Source organism: Hypanus sabinus, chromosome X2 (assembly GCF_030144855.1).
Source record: "Hypanus sabinus isolate sHypSab1 chromosome X2, sHypSab1.hap1, whole genome shotgun sequence".
NCBI lineage: Eukaryota > Metazoa > Chordata > Chondrichthyes > Myliobatiformes > Dasyatidae > Hypanus > Hypanus sabinus.
In genome coordinates, this window is record NC_082739.1 from 1,693,068 (window position 1) to 1,716,608 (window position 23,541).

At 44.2% G+C, this 23,541-nt stretch overlaps 2 protein-coding genes across 7 annotated transcripts in view; one reads left to right on the forward strand and one right to left on the reverse strand.

Moving 5' to 3' along the window:
* LOC132385078 (palmitoyl-protein thioesterase ABHD10, mitochondrial-like) overlaps positions 1 to 23,541 on the forward strand; it is a 148,505-nt gene that overhangs the window by 101,190 nt on the left and 23,774 nt on the right. The window lies entirely within an intron of this gene.
* Positions 1 to 23,541, reverse strand: part of sidt2 (SID1 transmembrane family, member 2) — a 121,040-nt gene that overhangs the window by 5,599 nt on the left and 91,900 nt on the right. For 2 of the 3 annotated variants that reach the window (XM_059956789.1, XM_059956788.1), the window contains 7 exons: positions 21,611 to 21,747; positions 20,794 to 20,902; positions 19,776 to 19,852; positions 15,973 to 16,019; positions 12,952 to 13,057; positions 12,525 to 12,635; positions 1,193 to 1,306 (listed from right to left, as the gene is read on the reverse strand). In XM_059956789.1, coding sequence (XP_059812772.1) covers positions 1,193 to 1,306; positions 12,525 to 12,635; positions 12,952 to 13,057; positions 15,973 to 16,019; positions 19,776 to 19,852; positions 20,794 to 20,902; positions 21,611 to 21,747 — 701 coding nt within the window. The remainder of the gene's footprint in view (positions 1 to 1,192; positions 1,307 to 12,524; positions 12,636 to 12,951; positions 13,058 to 15,972; positions 16,020 to 19,775; positions 19,853 to 20,793; positions 20,903 to 21,610; positions 21,748 to 23,541) is intronic. The other variant, XM_059956791.1, reaches the window with a different exon arrangement.

A 23,541-nucleotide genomic window follows, 5' to 3' on the forward strand; every position in this document is an offset into this window, starting at 1 on the left:
CTGTGACCCTCTCAACCACTGGTGTTGCTCACCTCCAACTTATGACCAGTTCAGGTAATAAACAAGGACAGGCTCTATTTACAAAGTTTACTGTCTTTATTTCAGATTTACAGCATCTATGTTTATTTTTGTTTTTTCATTGGGTAGTCTGCTTAGACCTCTTCTACAACTTCTCCAAAGCCTCCAAAAGGGGTCCTTTCTTTGTTTGCTTTTTTGGACTTTTCTTCAGAACAGTTAAACCATTTCAACAACATCCAAAAGGCATAAAACACCTTTTAATGTTGTGTGCTTTTCTGTTCACCCCATTATAGGAAATATGTGGAAGCTTTGCAAAGGGTACAGAAGAGCTTCACCAGGACGCTGCCTGGATTTCAGGGTATGAGCTATAGAGGGAGCTTAAAAAAATTGGGTTGAGTTGCTCTCTCTGGAGCATTGGGGGCTGAGGGGAGAACCAACAAAAGCTTATAAAATTATGAGGCAATGATAGGGTGGATGTGCAGTATGGAAACGCCAAATACTAAAGGCCATGCATTTAAGGTGAGAGAGGGGAAATTCAAAGTAAATGTGAGGGGGTGATGTCTTCTTAAACACAGAGTGATGGATGTCTAGAACAGACTGTCAGGGTAGTGGTAGAAGCAGATACAACTGTGGCATTTAAGAAGCTGTTAGACACATGAATATGGAGGAATCTTGTTCATGTGCAAGAGGAAGAGATTTAGTCTAATTCAGCATCGTTTTCAGCACAGACTTTGTAGGCGAAGGACTTGTTCCTGTGCTGTACTATGCAGAATGCTGTTGGATTGTAGAACTGTAATTTTCCTTGTAGTTTAACTTCCATATGCTTGTTTGTATTTTTATATAATCACACATATATAAATAAAAGATTTTCACTGGTTACAGTTGCCTCAAATTGGTTGACTGTTGGAATTTCAGTGGAATCAGTGGTCTAGGATGACCAGACCACCTCTGTTCACTCTCTTCCCCTGCTTCTCCTTTCTATTCTTTGCTCTTGTAATGTTTAATATGACAATCATTCTTAACTTATGAAGAACTTTTGGACTGCAATAGCATCAGGATTCAACAATGCCCACTGGAGAATTACCAAAATTTGACACCGAGGCACATGAAAGGGACTTTGGGAAGATGGTCGAAATCTCAAATGGGCAGCAAGACAGCGGAGACATTTACTTACAAGGAACGAGCCAAACAGCGCGATGGAGGATAGGAAGTGCCAAATGTCGTGATCATCAAAGAACTGGAGCAGGATGCATTCTCTGTTGTGCTCTCTGGACTCGGCAGGAGTTTTCTTGAAAATGGGAAAGGAAGCAGACGTTTACTCAGAATGTTAAACGAGCTGCTATTGTAGATATTGCAATTAAATAACAACAAAATTGGACTGTGTCCAATCCATGAATGGGAGCACGAGTAGAAGCAGTGATTTCACTTAGGTTCACGGCTGAAGATTAAAAAAGGCAGCACTTTGCGGCAGTTCTCGGAGTTGGACTGTGCCCAATCAGTGAGTGGGGGTATGAGTAGAAGCAGCAATTTTACTTTGGTTCGCAGCTGAAGATTTTTAAAAAAGGCAACACTTTGCGGCAGTTCTCGGAGTTGGACTGTGAGCGGGGACACGAGTAAAAGTGGCAATTTCATTTAGATTTGCGGTTGAAGATTAAAAGCAGCAGCACTTTGCGGCAGGTTTTGGAACTGGACTGAGCCCAGTGAGCAGGAGGATGAGAAGCGGCAATTTCACTTGGGTCCGCGGCTGAAGATTAAAAATGGGAGCGTTTTGCAGCAGTTTTCTGAGTTGGACTACACCCAATCAGTGTGCAGGAGCATCATAAGAAGCAGCGATTTCACTTAGGTACGCAGCTGAAGATTAAAAAAGACAGCGGGATTAGAAAAGGCAAATAAAAATAAGGTGGGGCTAATGGAAGGGCCATTGTTGGAGTGGCCATTGTGTGAGAGGGCCACTGTGTAAGTGTGGCTTTGGCGCATCAGGCTTGGGTGAGCTAAGTATAACCATATAACAATCACAGCACGGGAACAGGCCATCTTGGCCCTCCTAGTCCGTGCCGAACCCTTAATCTCACCTAGTCCCACCTACCCGCACTCAGCCCATAACCCTCCACTCCTTTCCTGTCCATTTACCTATCCAATTTTACATTAAATGACACAACTGAACTGGCCTCTACTACTTCTACAGGAAGCTCATTCCACACAGCTATCACTCTTTGAGTAAAGAAATACCCCCTCGTGTTTCCCTTAAACATCTGCCCCCTAACTCTCAAATCATGTCCTCTCGTTTGAATCTCCCCTACTCTCAATGGAAACAGCCTGTTCACGTCAACTCTATCTATCCCTCTCAAAATTTTAAATACCTCGATCAAATCCCCCCTCAACCTTCTACGCTCCAATGAATAGAGACCTAACTTGTTCAACCTTTCTCTGTAACTTAATTGCTGAAACCCAGGTAACATCCTAGTAAATCGTCTCTGCACTCTCTCTAATTTATTGATATCTTTCCTATAATTCGGTGACCAGAACTGCACACAATATTCCAAATTTGGCCTTACCAATGCCTTGTACAACTTTAGCATTACATCCCAACTTCTGTACTCAATGCTTTGAGTTATAAAGGCCAGCGTTCCAAAAGCCCTCTTCACCACCCTATCTACATGAGACTCCACTTTCAGGGAACTATGCACAGTTATTCCTAGATCTCTCTGTTCCTCTGCATTCCTCAATGCCCTACCATTTACTCTGTATGTTCTATTTGGATTATTCCTGCCAAAATGTAGAACCTCACACTTCTCAGCATTAAACTCCATCTGCCAATGTTCAGTCCATTCTTCTAACTGGCATAAATCTCCCTGCAAGCTTTGAAAACCCACTTCATTATCCACAACACCTCCTACCTTAGTATCATCTGCATACTTACTAATCCAATTTACCACCCCATCATCCAGATAATTTATGTATATTACAAACAACATTGGGCCCAAAACAGATCCCTGAGGCACCCCGCTAGTCACCGGCCTCCAGCCCGATAAACAATTATCCACCACTACTCTCTGGCATCTCCCATCTAGCCACTGTTGAATCCATTTTATTACTCCAGCATTAATACCTAACGATTGAACCTTCTTAACTAACCTTCCATGTGGAACTTTGTCAAAGGCTTTGCTGAAGTCCATATAGACTACATCCACTGCCTTACCCTCGTCAACATTCCTTGTAACTTCTTCAAAAAATTCAATAAGGTTTGTCAAACATGACCTTCCACGCACAAATCCATGCTGGCTACTCCTAATCAGATCCCGTCTATCCAGATAATTATAAATACTATCTCTAAGAATACTTTCCATTAATTTACCCACCACTGATGTCAAACTGACAGGTCTATAATTGCTAGGCTTCCTTCTAGAACCCTTTTTAAACAATGGAACCACATGAGCAATACGCCAATCCTCTGGCACAATCCCCGTTTCTAATGACATATTAAAGATCTCCGTCAGAGCTCCTGCTATTTCTACACAAACTTCCCTCAAGGTCCTGGGGACTATCCTGTCAGGACCCGGAGATTTATCTACTTTTAAATTTCTTAAAAGCGCCAGTACCTCCACCTCTTTAATTGTCATAGGTTCCATAACTTCCTTACTTGTTTCCCACACCTTAGACAATTCAATATCCTTCTCCTTAGTGAATACCGAAGAGAAGAAATCATTCAAAATCTCTCCCTTCTCCTTCGGTTCCACACATAGCTGACCACTCTGATTCTCTAAGGGGCCAATTTTATCCCTCACTATCCTCTTGTTTTTAATATAACTGTAGAAACCTTTCGGATTTACTTTCACCTTATTTGCCAAACCAACCTCGTATCTTCTTTTAGCTTTTCTAATCTCTTTCTTAAGATTCCTTCTACATTCTTTATATTCCTCGAGCAATTCCTTTACTCCATGCTGCCTATATCTATCGTAGACATCCCTCTTTTTCTGAACCAAATTTCTAATATCCCTTGAAAACCATGGTGCTCTCAAACCTTTAACCTTTCCTTTCACCCTAACAGGAACATAAAGATTCTGTACCCTCATAATTTCACCCTTAAATGACCTCCATTTCTCTATTACATCCTTCCCATAAAACAACTTGACCCAATCCACTCTCTCTAAATCCCTTCGCATCCCCTCAAAGTTAGCCTTTCTCCAATCAAAAATCTCAACTCTAGGTCCAGTCCTGTCCTTCTCCATAATTATATTGAAGCTAATGCTATTGTGGTCACTGGACCCGAAGTGCTCCCCAACACATACATCTGTCAGCTGACCTATCGCATTCCCTAACAGGAGATCCAACACTGCCCCATCTCTAGTCGGTACTTCTATGTATTGTTGCAAAAAACTATCCTGCACACAAGTATCTGGTAAGTTTCTTCTTCTTCTTTATTCCTCATCCCTTGTCTGTTAGGGCACAATTCGTGCAGTGAGAATGGCTCCAGGGGCTGTGTCTTGTTCTGTGTCTAAGACGAGGAATTCTGAGAAACCATCAGCCTCCCGGATAACCACATCTACACTGGGTGAACTAAGTTACAGCTCCTGAGAGAACGTATTTAGGAACTGAAGCTGCAGCTCGATGACCTTCGATTCATACGGGAGAATGAGGAGGTGATAGACAGGAGCTACAGGGAGGTAGTCACCCCTAGGTTGCAGGAGACAGGTAACTGGGTGACGGTCAGGAGAAAGAGGGGAAAGGGGCAGCCGGTACAAAGTACTCCTCTGGCCGTTCCCCTCAATTATAAGTACACCGTTTTGGATACTGTTGCGGGGGGCAACCTACCGGGGGGAACCGCAGTCAGCAGGTTTCTGGCACTGAGTCTGGGGCTGTGGCTTAGAAGAGAACAGAGGTGATATGAGATTCCTCAGTCAGAGGAATAGAGACGAGATTCTGTGGACGTGATAGAGACATCCAGACGGTATGTTGTTGCCCAGGTGTCAGGGTCAGGGATGTCTCGGACTGGGTCCACAGTATTCTAAAGGGGGAGGGGGAGCATATTGGCATCAATGTCATGGGTAGGAAAGGTAAGGGGGTCCTGAAGAGAGATTTTAGGGAGCAAGGTAGAAAGCTGAAAAGTAGGACCCTCCAGGGTAGCAATCTCTGGATTGCTGCCCATGTCACATGCCAGTGAGGACAAGAATAGGATGATGTGGCAGATGAATGTGCAGCTGAGGGACTGGTGCAGGTTCCAAGGGTTCAGATGTCTGGATCTTTGCGATCTCTTCTGGGGGAGGAACAACCTGTACAAAAGGGATAGGTTAATCCTGAACCTGAAGGGGACCAATATCCTTGTGGGCAGGTTTGCTGGAGCTGTTCGGGTACATTTTAAATTAATTTGGCGGGGGATGGGAACTGGAGTGATAATGTGAGAATGAGGTAGTTGGTTTATAAATAGATGCAATATGGTGAGACTGCTAGAAAGGAGAGGAGGCTGATGATGGGTCAACAGGATGAGTTACAATGGAAAAGACAGACACAATTGAAAAAGATGATGAATACAGAACTGAAGATGTTATATTTGAATGCATGGAGTATACACAACAAGGCAGATGAACTTGTAGCATAGTTACAGATTGGTATGTATGATGTTGTAGGCCTCACTGAATCATGGCTGAGAGAAGATTACAGCTGGAAGCTTAATGTCCAAGGATACACATTGCATTGAAAGGACAGGCAGGAATGCAGAGGAGGTGGCATTGCTCTGTTGGTTAAAAAATGAAATCAAATCATTGGAAAGAGGTGACATAGGGTCAAAAGGTGTTGAATCATTGTGGATAGAGCTAAGGAACTTCAAGGGTAGAAAGACCCTTATGGGAGTTATATACAGACCCCCAAACAGAAGTAAGGATGTGGTCTACAAATTAAAAAATGCACGTCAAAAGGGTACTGTTACAGTAGTCATGGGGGATTTCAATACCCAAGTAGATTGGGGAAAAAAATCAGGTTGGTGTGGGATTCCGAGAGGGGGATTTTCTAGAATGCCTTTGAGATGGCTTTTTATAGCAGCTCATGATTCAGTTCTCTAGTGGATGAGCTATGTGCAATGAACTGAAAGTAATCAGAGAGCTTAACGTAAAAGAACCCTTAGGGGAAAGTGATTATAATATGATTGAATTCACCCTGAAATTTGAGAAGGAGAAGCTAAATTCAGATGTATCAGTGTTACAGTGGAGTAAAGGGAATTACAGAGGCATGAGAAAGGAATTGGCCAGAAATGATTGGAAAGGAACACTAGCAGGGATGGCAGCAGAGCAGCAATGGTTGGAGTTTCTGGAGCAACTCGGCAGGTGAAGGATAGATACATCCCAAAGGCAGGATGAGCCAACTGTGGCTGACAAGAGAAGTCAAAGCCACCTAAAAGCCAAAGAGAGAGCATATAATAGAGCAAAAACTAGTGGGAAGTTAAGAGGATTGGCAAGCTTTTAAAAACCGACAGAAGGCAACTAAAAATGATGGAATACAAAGCTAAGTTAGCCAATGATATTAAGAGAATACCATAAGTATCTTCAGCTATATAAAGTGTAAAAGAGAGGTGAGAGTGCTGGAAATTATACTGGAGAGGTAGTAATGGGGGACAAGTAAGTGGCAGATGAACTGAATTAAGTACTTTGCATCAGTCTTCACTGTGGAAGACACTAGCAGTGTGGTAGAAGTTTGAGAGTGTCAGTGGGCAGATGAGTGAACTTCCATAACTAGGGAGAAAGGTCTACTCCTCAGGGTTTTGAAAGAGGTGGCTGAAGAGATTGTGGATGCATTAGTAATAATCTTTCAAGAATCAAAGGACTCTGGCAATGGTGCCGGAGGACTGGAAAATTGCACATGTCTCTCCATTTTTCAGGAAGGGAGAGAGGCAGAAGAAAGGAAACTATAGGCCAGTTAGTCTGACCTCAGTGGTTGGGAAGATGTTGGAGTTGGTTATGAAGGATGTGGTTTAGAGGTACTTGGAGGTACGTGATAAAATAGGCCTTTGTCAGCATGGCTTCCTTAAGGGAAAATCTTGCCTGACATACCTGTTGGAATTCTTTCATGAATTTTGGTAGAAGGATTAAAGGAGGAGACTATTTTCTAAATGAGGAGAAAATTCAAAGATCAGTGCTGCAAAGGGATTTTGGAGTCCTTGTGCAGGATTCTCTACAGGTTAATTTGTAGGCTGAGTCTGTGGTGTGGAAGGCAAATGTGATGTTAGCATTCATTTCAAGAGGACTAGAATATAAAAGCAAGGACGTAATGTTGAGACTTTATAAAGCACTGGTTAGGCCTCATCGGAGTATTGTGTGCAGTCTTGGGCCCCTTATCTAAGAAAGGATGTGCTGTCATTGAAGAGGGTTCAAAGGAGGTTCACAAAAATAACTGGGATTGAAAGGCTTATCATATGAAGAGCATTTGATGGCTCTGGGCCTGTACTCACTGGGTTTCAGAAGAATGAGAGAGGATTTCATTGAAGCTTATTGAATGTTAAAAGGCCTCAATACAGTGACGTGGAGAAGACGTTTCCCAAGGCGGTGGAGTCTAAAACCAGAAGACACAGCCTCAGAATAGAGGGGTGTCCATTTAGAACAGAGATGAGGAAGAATTTCTTTAGCTAGAGAATGATGAATCTGTGGAATTTGTTGCCACAGGCTGCTGTGGAGGTCAAGTCATTGGTTATATTTAAGGCAGAGGTTGATAAATTTGTGGTTGGCCAGGGCATGAAGGGATATGGGGAGAAGGCAGGAGAATGGGGTTGAGAGGAAAATGGATTAACCATGATGAAATGGCAGAGCAGACTCAATGGGCCAAATGGCCTAATTCTAGTCCTATAACTTATGGTCTAAGATGTATTTATATTAAACAAGATAAAATGACTCAATGCGCTTCACAGTCAGATTATTGATACCAAGCTAGAGAGGATTGTGAGTGTAGAGTACATTGAATTTATCAAGTGCAGAGATGGGGGAGAGGTTTATCTAGGAGTTACTGAACACAGAAACAGGCTCTGTCTAGTGCATGCTAAACTATTCTGCCTAGTCCTATTGACCTCACTAATGGCTTATACTACTTCAACATAACATCTGTACTCAATGCTCTGATTTATGAAGGCTGATGTGCCAGAAATCATTCAGTGTGATGCACTGGTGCTCGTGATACAGAGAGCTCAAAGGCAGATTGGATATCCACCACTAGTGCTGGCAGCTCATTCCACTGTCATACCACCCTCTGAAAGAAGTAGTTCACCCTCGCGTTCCCTTTAAATATTTCACCTTTCACCCTTAACCTATGACCTCTAGTTCTAGTCTCACCCAACAACAAAGCCAACTAGCATTTACCCCCTAATTTTGTATACCATTATCAAATCTCCTCTCATTTTCATATGCTCAAGGTGGAAAAAAAGTCCTAACCTATTCAATCTTTCCCTATTACTCAGGTGCTCAAGTCCCAGCAACATCCTTGTAAATTTTCTTTGTATTCTTTCAAGCATGTTGATGTCTTTCCTGTAGATTGGTGAGCAGAATTGCACACAATGCTCCAAATTTAGCCTCACCAACATCTTATACAACTTCAACATGATATCACAACTCCTGCACTCAATATGCCGTGTATTGTATTGGTGCTCATGATACAGAGGGCCCAAAGACCCACGTTCAATTTGCAAGAGTAACCTTTAACTTCCAACCTCCAGTCACTTTAATTTCCTATCCAATTCTCACAACGACCTTGTGTCATTTGACCCACCACATTATTATAATGAGGCTCAACAGAAGCACTAGGAACAGAAGCTCACCATCTATGAACATCTGAGTTATTGTGACTTCACCCTTTTTCTCTTCTCCATAGATATAGCCGTATCCTCTGACACTATTTAAAGTAATTGCTACTTTGACAACTTTGACCCTAGTCCTATCACAGACATTCCCTCTGTTCTCTCCAACCCCTTCCACAGCAACTTAATACACTCAGCTTCTCACTTTTCCAGTCCTGATGAAAGACCTTTGTTCAAGTTCAAGTTTAAGTTTATTGTCATTCAACCATACACAAGTATACAGCCAAACAAAACAGTGTGGCTCTGGGACCAAGGTACGAAACACAGTACCAACAGTCACATACAAAGCATACAGATTTGACCTAAATCACCAACTGTTTCTGTCCCCACTGATAATGCCCAACCTGTTGAGTGGCTCAGTTTTTGTACCCCATAGCTTAGGGCCTTGGAAGCTCAAACCACAGATGCCAATAGTGGAGATGATTAAGAGGCCAGAATATGGATAGCACAAGAGATCACAAATGGTTGTAAAGATATCAACTGTAGAAAAAAGATGGGTGAAGAAACTTGAAAATAAACTTGGAAACTTGAAACTTCAAAATAACTAACAGAGCACACTACAGGCCCTTCAGCCCTCAATGTTGTGCTGACCTTTTAACTTACTCTAAGATCAATTGAACCCTTCCCTCCATTTTTCTATCATCCATGTACCTATTTCAGAGTCTCTTAAATGCCCTTAATGTATCTCCTTCTACCATCAACCCTGTTAATGCATTCCACGCACCAAAAAACTTACCACTGACATCCCCCCTATTTTCCTCCAATCACCTTAAATTATGTCCCCTCATATCAGCCACTTCCATCCTGGGAAAATGTCTGGCTGTCCACTCGAACGATGCCTCATATCATCTTATAGATTTCTATCAAGTTACACATCTTTGATCCTCCTCCACTCCAAAGAGAAAAGCACTAGCTAACTCTACCTAAACACTTAACACATGTTATCTAATCCAGGATAGCTTTCAATGAGGTCACGCCTCATTCTTCTAAATTCCAGTGAATACAGGCCCTGAATCATCAAACACTCTTCAAATGACAAGCTATTCAATCCTGGAATAATTTTTGTGAACCTCCTTTGAATCCTCTCCAGTTTCAGCACATCCTTTCTAAGATAAGGGGCCCAAAACTGTTCCCAATACTCCAAGTGAGGCCTCACCAGTGCTTTATAAAGTCTCAACATTACATGGTGCTTCTATATTCTAGCCCTCTTGAAATTAAAGCTAATGTTGAAATTGTCTTCCTCACCACAGACTCAACCTGCAAATTAACCTTTAGAGAACACACAAAGTACACTGCAGATGCTGTGGTCAAATCAACATGTACAAAAAAGCTGGATGAACTCAGCAGGTCGGGCAGCATCCGTTGAAAGAAGCAGTCAACGTTTCATCATGAACATTGAATTCGATGTTCATGATGAAATGTTGACTGCTTCTTTCAACGGATGCTGCCCGACCTGCTGAGTTCATCCAGCTTTTTTGTACGTGTTGGTTTAACCTTTAGGGAATCCTGCACAAGGACTCCGAAGTCCCTTTGCACCTCAGTTTTTTGTATTTTCTCTCCATTTAGAAAAGTCTACCCAAGTGCATGACCATACGCTTCCCAACACTATTCCATCTGCCACTTCTTTGCCCATTCTCTTATCTGTTTAAGTCCTTCTGTAGCCTCCCTATTTCCTCAAAACTATCTGCCCCTCCACCTACCTTCATATTGTCTGCAAATTGTGCAACAAAGCCATCAATCCCATCATCCAAATGCAAAAAGAATTGGTCACAGCACAGACCCCTGTGGAACACCACAGGTCACCGGCAGCCAACCAGAAACAGTTCCCTTCATTCCCACTCTTTGCCTCCTGCCAATCAGCCACAGATTTATCCATGCTAGAATTTTTTCTGTAATACCATGGGCTTGTAGCTTGTTGAGCAGACTCATGTGTGGCACCTTGTCAAAGGCGTTCTGAAAATCCAAGTACACATCAACAAATTCTCCTTTGTCTATCCTGCTTGTTAATTCATCAAAGAATTCCAACAGATTTGTCAGGCCAAGATTTTTCCTTGAAGAAACCATGCTGAATATTGCTTATTTTATCATGTGCCTCCAAGTACCCCAAAACCACATCCTGAGCAATCGATTCCAACATCTTCAGTGATTGGTAAATTGATGGAGAAGATCCTGAGAGGCAGGATTTATGAACATTTGGAGAAGCATAATATGAATAGGAATAGTCAGCATGGTTTTGTCAAAGGCAGGTCATGCCTTACGAGCCTGATTAAATTCTTTGAGGACGTGACTAAGCACATTGGTGAAGGTAGAGCAGTAAATGTAGTGTATATGGATTTCAGCAAGGCATTTGATAAGGTACCCCATGCAAGGCTTACTGAGAAAGTAAGGAGTCATGGGATCCAAGGGGACATTGCTTTGTGGATCCAGAACTGGCTTGCCCACAGAAGAAAAAGAGTGGTTGTAGACAGGTCATATTCTGCATGGAGGCCAGTGACCAGTGGTGTGCCTCAGGGATCTGTTCTGGGACCCTTGCTCTTCGTGATTTTTATAAATGACCTGGATGAGGAAGTGGAGGGATGGGTTAGTAAGTTTGCTGATGAAACAAAGGTTGGGGGTGATGTGGATAATGTGGAGGGCTGTCAGAGGTTACAGCAGGATATCGATAGAATGCAAAACTGGGCTGAGAAGTGGCAGATGGAGTTCAACCCAGATACGTGTGAGGTGGTTCATTTGGTAGGTCAAATATGATGGCAGAATAGAGTATTAATGGCAAGATTCTTGGCAGTGTGGAGGATCAGAGGGATCTTGGGGTCTGAGTCCATAGGACATCAAAACTGCTACGCAGGTTGACTCTGTGGTTAAGGCGGCATATGGTGTATTGGCCTTCATCAACTGTGATACTGAGTTTAAGAGCCGAGAGGTAATGTTACAGCTTTATAAGAGCCGAGAGGTAATGTTACAGCTTTAAAGGACACTGGTCAGACCCCACTTGGAGAACTGTGCTCAGTTCTGGTCACTTCACTTTCGGAAGGATGTGGAAACCACAGAAAAGGTGCAGAGGAGATTTACAAGGATGTTGCCTGGATTGGGGAGCATGCCTTATGAGAATAGGGTGAGTGAGCTCAGCCTTTTCTCCTTGGAGTGACGGAGGATGAGAGGTGACCTGATAGAGGTGTACAAGATAATGAGAGGCATTGATCATGTGGATGGTCAGAGGCTTTTTCCCAGGGCTGAAATCGCTGCCACAAGAGGACACAAATTTAAGGTGCTGGGGAGTAGGTACAGAGGAGATGTCAGGGCTAAGATTTTTACGCAGAGTGGTGAGTGCATGGAATGGGCTGCCAGCGGTGGTGGTGGAGGCGGATACGATAGGGTCTTTTAAGAGACTCCTGGATGGATATATGGAGCTTAGAAAAATAGAGGGCTATGGCTAACTCTTAGGTAATTTTAAAGGTAGGGACATGTTCGGCACAGCTTGTGGGTCAAAGGGCCTGTATTGTGCTGTAGGTTTTCTATGTTTCTATGTTCTAATTCGATGGGTCAGGTTATCTTGGAAAAGAAAGGTTGTGGCATTAACGGGATCAACATAGGTGAAAGAAGAAACCATTCCAGTGTGTGCGAGAGAACAAATGACAGACTGAATCTCACTCTACTGATTTGATAACAATGGTCTTACCTGCCACGTACTGAGACCTTGAAAGAAGAAAAAGAGAGCAAAACCCCAGACCACAGCTGTGCAGATAATGCAGATCAGCGGAATCGGTCTGATCCGCTCACCACTCCTTAACTGGGGGCACAAACAGCAAACAGTCATTAAATCACACCAAAATCTTGCCTCCCCTCCCCCCCATTGACTGTCCACACACAATGCCTTACTAACAAATCAGAATCTGATTTATTACTGACATACATTGTGAAATCCGTTATTTTGGGGCAGCAGTGCAGAGCGATACGCAAAACATACTCTTAAGTTACATACACAGACGTAAGTAACTCAGCAGTGCAAATGGAGACTTCTGTGGAGTATAATCCTCTGGAACTGAATGGCTTCTTTCTGAGCTCTCAAAAGTTAATAGAATGTTTATAAACAGTTGTACTCTTACCTTCATGATGATGTAAAAAGCAAAATACAGCAGCAAATTGCAAATCCCAATTGCCAGCAGATATGAGGCAAAATCTTTGGGTCTCAGAATAAGCCCATATGCAGCTCTGAAAAATAACAGGCAGATTTACTAGAATGTTACCTGGGTTTCAGCACCTAAGCTACAGGGAAAGGTTGAACAAGTTAGGTCTTTATTCTTTGGAGCATAGAATGTTGATGGGGGACTTGATAAAGGTATTTAAAATTATGAGGGGGATAGATAGAGTTGACGTGGATAGGCTTTTTCCATTGAGAGTAGGGGAGATTCAAACAAGAGGACATGAGCTGAGAGGGGGCAAAAGTTCAAGGGTAACACGAGGGGGAATTTCTTTACTCAGAGAGTGGCAGCTGTGTGGAACGAGCTTCCAGTAGAAGTGGTAGAGGCAGGTTCGGTATTGTCACTTAAAGTAAAATTGGATAGGTATATGGACAGGAAAGGAATGGATGGTTATGGGCTGAGTGCAGGTTGGTGGGACTAGGTGAGAGTAAGCGTTTGGCACGGACTAGAAGGGCCGAGATGGCCTGTTTCCATGCTATAATTGTTATATGGTTATATCAATTTAGCTCGTGCTGCATTCAACTAGGAGGGGCAACTCAAGACACAACCTATTGAACAACAGTCTCCCCAAGGTTTGCACAATGTCCTCATACAATTACATTGATGTTTGCATTCCAGAGCCCAGAAAACTAATTGTAAACCACAATCCATCGCTGCTTTCCTACGAGTGGCTTGTGCTATAGGAAATAGAATAGTAAGGTCTAATAAATAGGAAATAGGGATGTGGGTTATGCTACAACAGTAACTGGGAGCCTCAGTCAAAGCCTAGAAGTAGAAACATGGAATGTAGCAGCAACAATACCCACATTTCAGCAACGTCACCAATTGTGTTCCAGCGTGCACCCATTATTGTCATAGAAAGTAGAAACATGGAATGCAGCAGGAACCACCCAAAATTCAGGAATTTTACTAAATACGTTATAGCATGTACCCATTGTTAGAATAGGAAATTGGATTTACTGTTAACTAAATTGGACTTGTCAATAATTATTTTATTCTGTAATCAAGACCTAGTCTTTAACTCAATTAAATCTTTTTGTAACCTCCAATGCACTATCAAAACCTAGATTTACAGAAAAGGAGAGAATGAGCAGTTTCAAGTTCCTGGGTATCAAGATCACAGAGGATCTAACCTGGTCCCAACATATTAATGCAGTTATAAAGAAGGCAAGACAGCAACTATACTTCAAGACCATAAGAGATCATTAGGAGTTTGAAGAGATTTGGCATGTCAACAAATACACTCAAAAACTTCTATAGTTGTACCGTGGAGAGCATTCTGACAGGCTTCATCACTGTCTGGTATGGAGGGGCTACTGCACAGGACTGAAAGAAGCTGCAGAGAGTTGTAAATCTAGTTAGCTCCATCCTGGGTACTAACCTACAAAGTAGCTGGGACATCTTCACGGAGTGGTGTCTCAGAAAGGCAGTGTCCATTATTAGGGACATCCAGCACCCAGGGCATGTCCTTTTCTCACTCAGGTAGGAGGTACAGAATCCTGAAGGCACACACTCAGTGATTCAGGAACAGCTTCTTCTCTTCTGCCATCCAATTCCTAAATGGACATCGAACCCTTGGACACTACCTCACTTTTTTAATATATAGTATTTCTGTTTTTTTTGCATGATTTTTAATCTGTTCAATATACGTATATTCAACATGTAATTGCATTTGTTACATTGTTGGCAAGAAGGGCTATTTTATTAAAATGGAAAGATACCTCTGTCACCACATTAATTCAATGGTTTTCGCAAATAGTGTTATGTCTTAGTTTGGAAAAAATTAGAAATAGAACTTTTGATCTTTGATTTGATTTTGAGAGAAGATTGGGCTCCTTTGCCAAATATTATCATTTAATTAGATGGATTGATTTCTGTCATCTTAGGCTCAGTGTAGGTGGCACGGTAGTGTAGCAGGTTGCACAATCAATTTACAGTGCAGGCAAGCACTGATCATGATTTGATTCCCACCATCATCTGTAAGAAGTTTGTACATTCTTCCCATGACCGCGTGGGTTTCCTCCAGGTGCTCCGGTTTCCTCTCACAGTCCACAGAAGCACAGTTAGGGTTAATAAGTTCTGGGCAAGCTATGTTGGTGTCAGAAGTATTGTGAGACCTGTGGGCAGTTCTCAGGCCATCTCAAGAACATGATGATCATTGACAAAAATGACACATTTCACTATGTTTCAATGAACGTGTGATAACATGGGAGACTGTCTCTTATCACTGGTGAGATCACTCTGCTATGGAGAGGGAGAATATTGCCCAAGTTTTCTGCATTTTGGATGTGAATTGATATTTTCCCCCCGGTCTTATGTATATTTTCGTGTTCTGTGATTTTTGCCTGCTCTTTCTCATTTTTTTTGTGTGCAGGGGAGGAGGGATTTGGGGGTTGATGGTAGTGCTGCCGTTCTTTTCTCTCTTGGTTTTGTGGCTATCTGGAGAAGAAGGACTTTGATAATAATAAATTAACTTTTGAACCTTTGATAAATAAAACAAATCTTCATCTTTATATCAATTACTTAAAGGGGACCTCCCTGGGTCAGATTTGTTATGGCTCTGAGCTGTGCACCTGTAGGCCATCAATGTAACTTACATCACTTGACAACACTGAACCTAAGTGTGATGTTTGGGCATGTCCATATTCTTCTGTTTTATGCTCCACACCCAGAAGAAAAACAGAACCATCACACACACTGCAAGTTTGTGATTTTCAGTTAATTTAAAAAAAAACTTTCTTCAGGGATTAAATCGCAACCGTAGCAACCTTATGCTGCCTAATCTAATTTTCAGGTACTCAACAAATATCATGATATCTTTAATCTCTTCCCCACCACCAAGGAATGGGCTACACGGTCTGAGAGCTGCAAGATGACAGGAGGGACAGACATGTACTGATAGAGGTGGAGCTGCCAAATACTCACAATGACCAATTCACAATGTTCCCCATGATCAGCAACACCATTCGATCCTGAGAGCAGAAAGCAGAGGACTTTAATAGAACATGTCCAAAAGAAGCTGACATGACTGCCACAACTCAGTGAATCAGAGCACACAACATTATCGTGAATCATGATAATATTTAGTCTTTATTTGCTTCCACACAATCACAACACTAGGATCTAGGAGAGAGTTAGGGGTCATTCTAGTTATGAAATTATGGATTGACTAAAATTAGAATTAGTGTTCAGAAATAAAACCTGTACACAATTTAACTGTTCATGGGGAACCCAGTGCTAAAATATTCGCAGACGACCTAATTTGGGCTCAGGGTTTTGTAAGCGCTACCTCGCTGCGATCTACTGAAACAAACTTTTGTCGGCCGATAGATCCTACAAGGGGGACAGACATGTGCCCTGTCGCACTCCTCGTTCAGTTGGTCGGTCTCTCCGGACTGTGACCTCCACAGCCCTGGCACGGGAACAGACGCACCTGACCAAGGCGTCTGGCGGGTGGGAGGCTGGAGTTCGGGCCCGGAGTGTCTAATGAGGCAATGAAGCCCTCAAAACTGCTTCAGCACCTTGAGTCCAAGCACCCTGCACTTAAAGACAAACCCACTTGAGTTTTTTTCCAGCAGAAAAAACGTGAGCAGCGTGGGACAGCAGGTAAGTGCTGAGAGCCACGAAAACCAAATTGCGGAATGGACTGGACATAAGGAACCTGCTTCGAGTATCTCTGGATTTCGGTCATGTTTAACACCACCCCTTGCCCCCCCCCCCCTCCAAGTCTGCCAGACCGCAAGAATATTGTCAATATTAAATCAGTCTGTGGTGCAAAAAAACCTAGTGTTCATGCATTATTTCTGCTTCCGGGTTGCAGGGTCTTACTTCCGGTCTTTTCTGCACCGGTGCACATGCAAGTAACTAATCGATTTGGGGTTGATCTTGCCTTTCACCAAGGCCGAGGTAGGGGATCTTGGGCTTAAAAAGGTTGGTGACCACTTGAGTAGGTGAAGGGTCTCAACCTGAAAAGTCAACTGTTCATTCATTTTCATAGATGCTGCCTGACCTGCTGAGTTCCTCCAGGAGAGTGAGAGAGAGTGCGAGAGATTGAGAGTGTGAGAGTGAGAACAAGAGTGCGAGGGAGAGTGAGAACGAGAGCGCGCGAGAGAGAGTGAGAACGAGATCGCGAGGGGGAGAGCGGGTGAGGGGGAGCGCGCCAGAGAGGGAGAGCACGAGAGTGTGGGAGCGTGAGAGAAGGGGAGCGCGAGCATGAGAGGAAGCGTGCATGAGAGAGGGGGAGCGCGAGCATGAGAGGGAGTGCGCGCCAGAGAGAGTGAGTGCGCGTGAGAGTGAGAGCACGCCAGAGAGAGTGAGAGAAGAAGTGAGCGCGAGAGGGGGACAGAGCGAGAGAGAGGGAGAGCACAAGAGAGAAAGTGAACACCAGGGAGAGAGAGCGCGCGAGGGGGAGAATGCAATATCGGGAGCACGAGAGAGAGTGAGATTGTGAGCGAGAGGGGGAGAACGCGAGGGGGATAGCGAGAGAGGGAGAACTCCAGGGGGAGAGCATGCCAGAGAGACAGCATGTGAGGGAGTGGGCGCGGGAGCGTGAGAGAGAGAGAGAGAGAGCGCGTGAGAGAGAGAGAGAGATTGTGAGAGCGAGAGGGGGAAAGCGCGCGAGGGAGTGGGCGCAAGTGTGTGCGCGAGAGAGAGAGTGGGAGGGAGAGCGAGAGAATAAGTGTGCACCAGGGACAGAGAGTGCGAGGGAGAGACAGCGCGAGAGGAGGAGAGCGCCAGAGAGAGAGAGCCTGAGCAAGAGGGAGAAAGGGAATGAGAGAGGGAGAGTGCGAGAGAGATTGTGAGCGCATGCGAGAGGGGGAAAGCGCGAGGGGGAGAGCATGAGAGAGAGAGAGCGTGAGAGAGATTGTGAGCGCGAGAGGGAGAGAGTGAGAGCACGCCAGAGAGAGAGAGAGAGCGAGCGCAGGACAGATTGTGAGCGCAAGAGGGAGAGAAACGGAGAGAGTGAGCACACCAGAGAGAGAGTGTGAGAGAGCGCGCGCGAGGGGGAGTGAGAGCATGCCAGAGAGAGAGAGAGCGCAGAAGTGAACACGAGAGAGAGCGTGAGGGGGAGAGTGTGAGAGAGGGAGAGCGCGAGAGAGAGTGAGAGTATGCCAGAGAGGGCACGAGTAAGTGTGCGAGAGAGGGAGAGTGAGAGAAGAAGTGCGCGTGAGAGGGGGAGAGCACACGAGGGAGAATGCGAGAGAGAGCGCGAGTGGGGAGAATGCGAGAGAGGGTGAGAGTGAGAGGAAGCGCGCACCAGAGAGAGTGAGTGTGAGAGAGATTGCGAGCGTGAGAGAGCAAGAGAGGGAGAGCGAGAGAGCACGCTAGAGAGTCAGAGCGCGCAAGAGAGGGAGAGCACACGAGGGAGAATGCGAGAGAGAGCGTGAAAGAGAGTGCGCGCCAGAGAGAGAGAGCGCGAGAGTGTGAGCGTGAGAGAGAGAGGAAGAGCGCGAGAGGAAGCGCGTGCATGAGAGAGTGAGAGCACGGCAGAGAGGGCGCAAGTGAGTGCATGAGAGAGAAAGTGAGCGCGAGAGAGGAAGCGCACGCGAGAAGGGGAGAGCGCGTGAGAGAGGGAGAGCACGCGAGGGAGAGAGCGAGAGAGGAAGCGGCACCAGAGAGAGAGCGCAAGAGTGGGAGCGTGAGAGAGATTACGAGTGTGATAGAGAGCAAGAGAGCACGCCAGAGAGAGAGACAGAGCGCGCGAGAGAGGGAGAGCACGCGAGGGAGAATGCGAGAGAGAGCGCGAGGGGGGAGAGTGCGAGTGGGGAGAGCGCGAGGGGGAGAGAGGAAGTGCACGTAAGAGAGAGCGAGAACACGCCAGAGAGAGTGCGCGAGAGGGAGAGCGAGAGAGGGGGAGAGTGCGAGAGAGGGAGAGCGAGAGAGGAAGCGTGCGCAAGTGAGTAAGAGCACGCCAGAGAGGGCATGAGTAAGTGCGCGAGAGAGAGAGAGAGCGCGCCACAGAGAGTGAGAGCACGCCAGGGAGAGTGAGCGCGCGAGAGTGGGCGCGAGTGAGTGTGCGAGAGAGAGCGCGCGCATCAGAGTGAGAGCGAGAGTCAGTAAAACAGATTATATTTTCCATACCTTGCTTTAGGAACAAACACCAATATTGAATATTCAAAGGGATTCTGCTAATTGGGATGTGCTGCCATTGTAAATATGTCATTCTGTAAATTTTCCCGACTATATTCCAAATGTTAAAATATAGCAGGTGAAACTGTAGTTAATTATTTAATATCTTTGTGTTGAAGGAATATTCAGAGTCAGAGGTGTAGAAAGATAGAATCAGAGGAACAGACCAGGAATTAAAAACCATGGGCAGATATTTGAAGAGCATTACCAACGGCAGAACTCGGCTCAGTGGATGGACTACAATGTAGCAGTTAGTTTCATGCTTTACAGTGATAGTAATCTCAATCAGGGTTCAATTCCAGTTGTTTTCTGTAAGGAAGTTCTGCCTGTAGGTTTTCCCAGCATGCTCTGGTTACCTTCCACATTCCAAAAGATGTACAGTATAAGTTAGGGCTGGTGAGGTGTGGGCCTGCTATGTTGGTGCCAGAAGCATGGTGACACTAGCAGACTGTCCCCAGCACTTCCTCGGACTGTGTTGTTCACTGACACAAGCAACACATTTCACCGGATGTTTCAATGTACATGTGACAAATAAAGCTAATCTTTAAACAAATGTCTTGGTTGTAGCTGTGACTGTCAAGCAACAAAAGAGCACTTACTATGTAGGCAGGACCACTGCACTGTCTGACATGGTCAGTATAAATTACATGAATTATCCTTCTGAATATTCCTGCATCTGCAAAAGACAAGACGCACCATTTAAAATGCTCTCCAATGACAGAAGTGGGGGAGAATCAGTTCATGGAAGGACTTCATCATTGCTGGGTGTTGGGGCCAATAGACTGTGTTGGATAGGGTGGGGGATAGTTACAGCCATTGTTGACCTGCTGTTTAGCCATTCGAAAAGTTTAGAGACATAAAGTCAACAGATTCTGTGTCCATCTCCCAACTAAATACAGATGCAAAAAATCCATTTAACTCACTGCTATCTCTTTTGGCTCCACACACAAATGACCACACTGATCTTCAAATGGACCAATTTTGTCCCTTGCTATCAGATAGTATGCAGAAGGATGGGAATGAGAGTGATAGGGCTGAAGGTGGGGCAGTTGGTATACACGTTGATGCAGTGTGTTGTGAGACTCTCAGAAAGGACAGGCAGAAAATCGGGCAAAATGCAGCTGGTCAGGACACTCTCGATGATGCTCCTGTAAAGATTGATTAGAATGTGGGGGGGTGGGGGAGCCTCACTCGCCTCAACCTCAGCCTCCTCAGGAAGTGGAGACGCTGCTGTGCTTTCTTGAATAAAGAAACTGTGTTGAGAAACCAGGTGAGATTGTCCATTATGTGCAACCCCAGAAACTTGGTACTCCTAACTCTCTCCATGGAAGAGCTGTGAGGAGAGAGTGCAGTGAGGAGCACCTACAGTTTATAGCTGCCACAAATACATAAATATCCTGAACAATGACAATGCCTACAATGGGCTCCCACTCCCAAACCAGGGAAAGACCAATACAGCAGTGGTGTCATTTAGAATGTGAACGATGTATTAGAAATGCTGTGATGGCTGTGAGATGGAGGTCCAAGGTGTACTGCTTTAGAAACAAACCCAAGACATTATCCAAGAACACCAAACTGCTGCAGAGAAAGTACACTTTGAACAGAGCTGATACTTACCCAGTTTCCAGCGGCCCACGTAATAGAGTTGTATACTGAGCAGAAGTGTTGATAGGATGTGAATAAAGGAGAAAACAGCCCAGAATACAATGTAATCCTTTCCAAAGACCTGGAGAGAAAGAAGAAAGGACAAAAAAAAATATCGGGATCATAAACACGAGAGATTCTGCAGATGCTGAAAATTCAGAGTAACACACATAAAATGCTGGAGGAACTCAACAGGTCAGGCCACATCTATGGAGGGGAATAAACAGTCAATGTTTCAGGTCAAGACTCTTCATCAATCGTGTTGTCATCTGTTTATTCCTCTCCATAGATGCTGACTGACTTTGTAAGTTCTTTCAGCACTGGTCAGAGGACATTTATTTTTACTTAGGCATATGGAACACTGACAGGCCCTTCCGGCCCAACAAGCTGCACCACCCAATTACCCCATGTGACGAATTAACCTACTAACCCATATGTCTTTGGAGTGTGGGAGGAAACCCACATGGTCACAGGGAGAACATACAAACGCCTTACAGGCAGTGGTGGGAATTAATCCAGGCCACTGGTGCTGTAATTTCTTGCACTAGTCTCATTATGTTTATCTTGTTATTTATTTTTGTGGAAGTTACTTATGTGTTAATTGAAGTTTATGCTAACTTGTGTTGCCCTCATCTTATAATTATCTGCAAAAAGCTGATTTTCATGGCATTTATACCCTATGTAACTATAACAAGAATAAATTGAACTTCATTCTCATAACATTACAGCCATTATGAACAGGTTTGTTTCCTTTAACAAAAAGAGTATTTCAAAGGGAAGCTGAACTCACCACTCCCAACACGGAGATAAATATGACCAAGGCAAGGCTGGCGTAGGCAGAGTAGGCACTGGCATTAATATCTGGGTGGCGCTTCTGGTACAGCTTCAGCATACAGAGGCCAGCTATCATGTACATAAACGACGTGTCTGTGCACCAAACAGAACGAGGCATCAGAACGGGGACAAGGTTCCTCCATCAAGACTTAAAATGAGCCTGTACAATGACCATTGTCAGAACCAACTTGACACCGAATTGGGAACAATCAAAAATTCCTCTGGTCCTAATGCAGGTTCATGACCCAAAACATCGACCATCCCTTTGCCTCCACAGATGCTACCTGACCTGCTGAGCTCCTCCAGGTTCCAGTATCTGTAGTCACTTTGTCCTCAAAAAACCCTCTGAGTGTGGGGGACAGTAAGGAACAACCTGATTATTGGAAATATTTTTCTATAGAAGTCCAGTGATTATGCCAGCAGAAGTGGGAAATCAACTCCAATTGCATTGGGAGGTTGAATCTGACTTTTTCCCCAGTTACTGAAAAGTTAAAAAATGCAGATCTTATAAATCTGAAAGAAAAAGAATTCTGGAAATAGTCAGCATCTGTGGGGTTAGCTCTTCATGTTGTATGAGCAACTGTATAATTGGTTTGGTCTAAAGAAGTTAAAACAGGGATAGATCAACTGCTAAGTAGTTTGTCACTGGTGTGAAAACTATTAATGCTTTGAGACCATCTTTGGATTTTGATCCCTACATGCACACACCATTTACACTCACGTAACCAATTAACCTGCTAGACCACAAGACATAGGAACAAAATCAGGCCATTTGGCTCATTAAGTCTGCTCCATAACATGCAACATACGTCATATGACTAACCAGTACATCTTTGAACTATGGGAGGAAACCAGAGCACCCAGAGGAAACCCACATGGTCACGGGGAGAACGTACAGTACAAACAGCTTACAGATAGTGGCAGGAATTGACCTGGGTTGCTGGTACTGTAAAGTGTTGTGCTACCGTGCCACCCTAAATAATAAAACAACATTTCTCGTCTAAATGGCAAGGCATTATTTCTTCCCGGCCTGAGGAAATTTGAGAGCAGTTGGACTGATTCTTCATACTCCTACTGAAGTCTCCTTGCTCTCATTTCTCTCTCAGTGACTCCCTCCAATGTGTTCTGCTCTTAAAGCACCTTGAGATCACCACTGATCCAGAATAATGTTTATGTGATTGGAGCCACTGGAGGAACTCAGTGGATCAAGCAGCTGTTCTGATGTAGTGTCTCAATCTGAAATGTCAACTATTCCTTTGCTTCTAAAGATTCAGCCTGACCACCAGGCTCCTGAACCAGTGTGGATAACTTCACTCACCTCAACACTGAACTGATTCCACAATCTGTGGACTCACTTTCAATGATTCCACAACTCACGTTCTCATTATTATACAGTCGGCCCTCCTTATCCAACGGAGACTGGTTCCGGGACCCTCCGCGGATACTCAAGTCCCTTATATAAAATGGCGTATTGCTTGCATATAATCTATGCACATCCTCCCATATGCTTCAAATCATATGTAGATTACTTATAATACCTAATACAGTGTAAATACTATGTAAATAGTTGTTACAGAACATAGAACAGTACAGCACATTACAGGCCCTTTGGCCCACAATGTTGTGCCGACCCTTAAACCCTGCCTCCCATATAACCCTCCACCTTAAATTCCTCCATATACCTGTCTAGTAGTCTCTTAAACTTCACTAGTGTATCTGCCTCCACCACTGACTCAGGCAGTAACCAGGAAGTTAGACAAGGGAGATCCAGTGGATGTAGTGTACCTCGATTTTCAGAAGGCATTTGATAAGGTCCCACATGGGAGATTGGTGGGTAAAATCAAAGCTCAGGGCATTGGGGGGAAGACATTGACATGGATAGAAAAC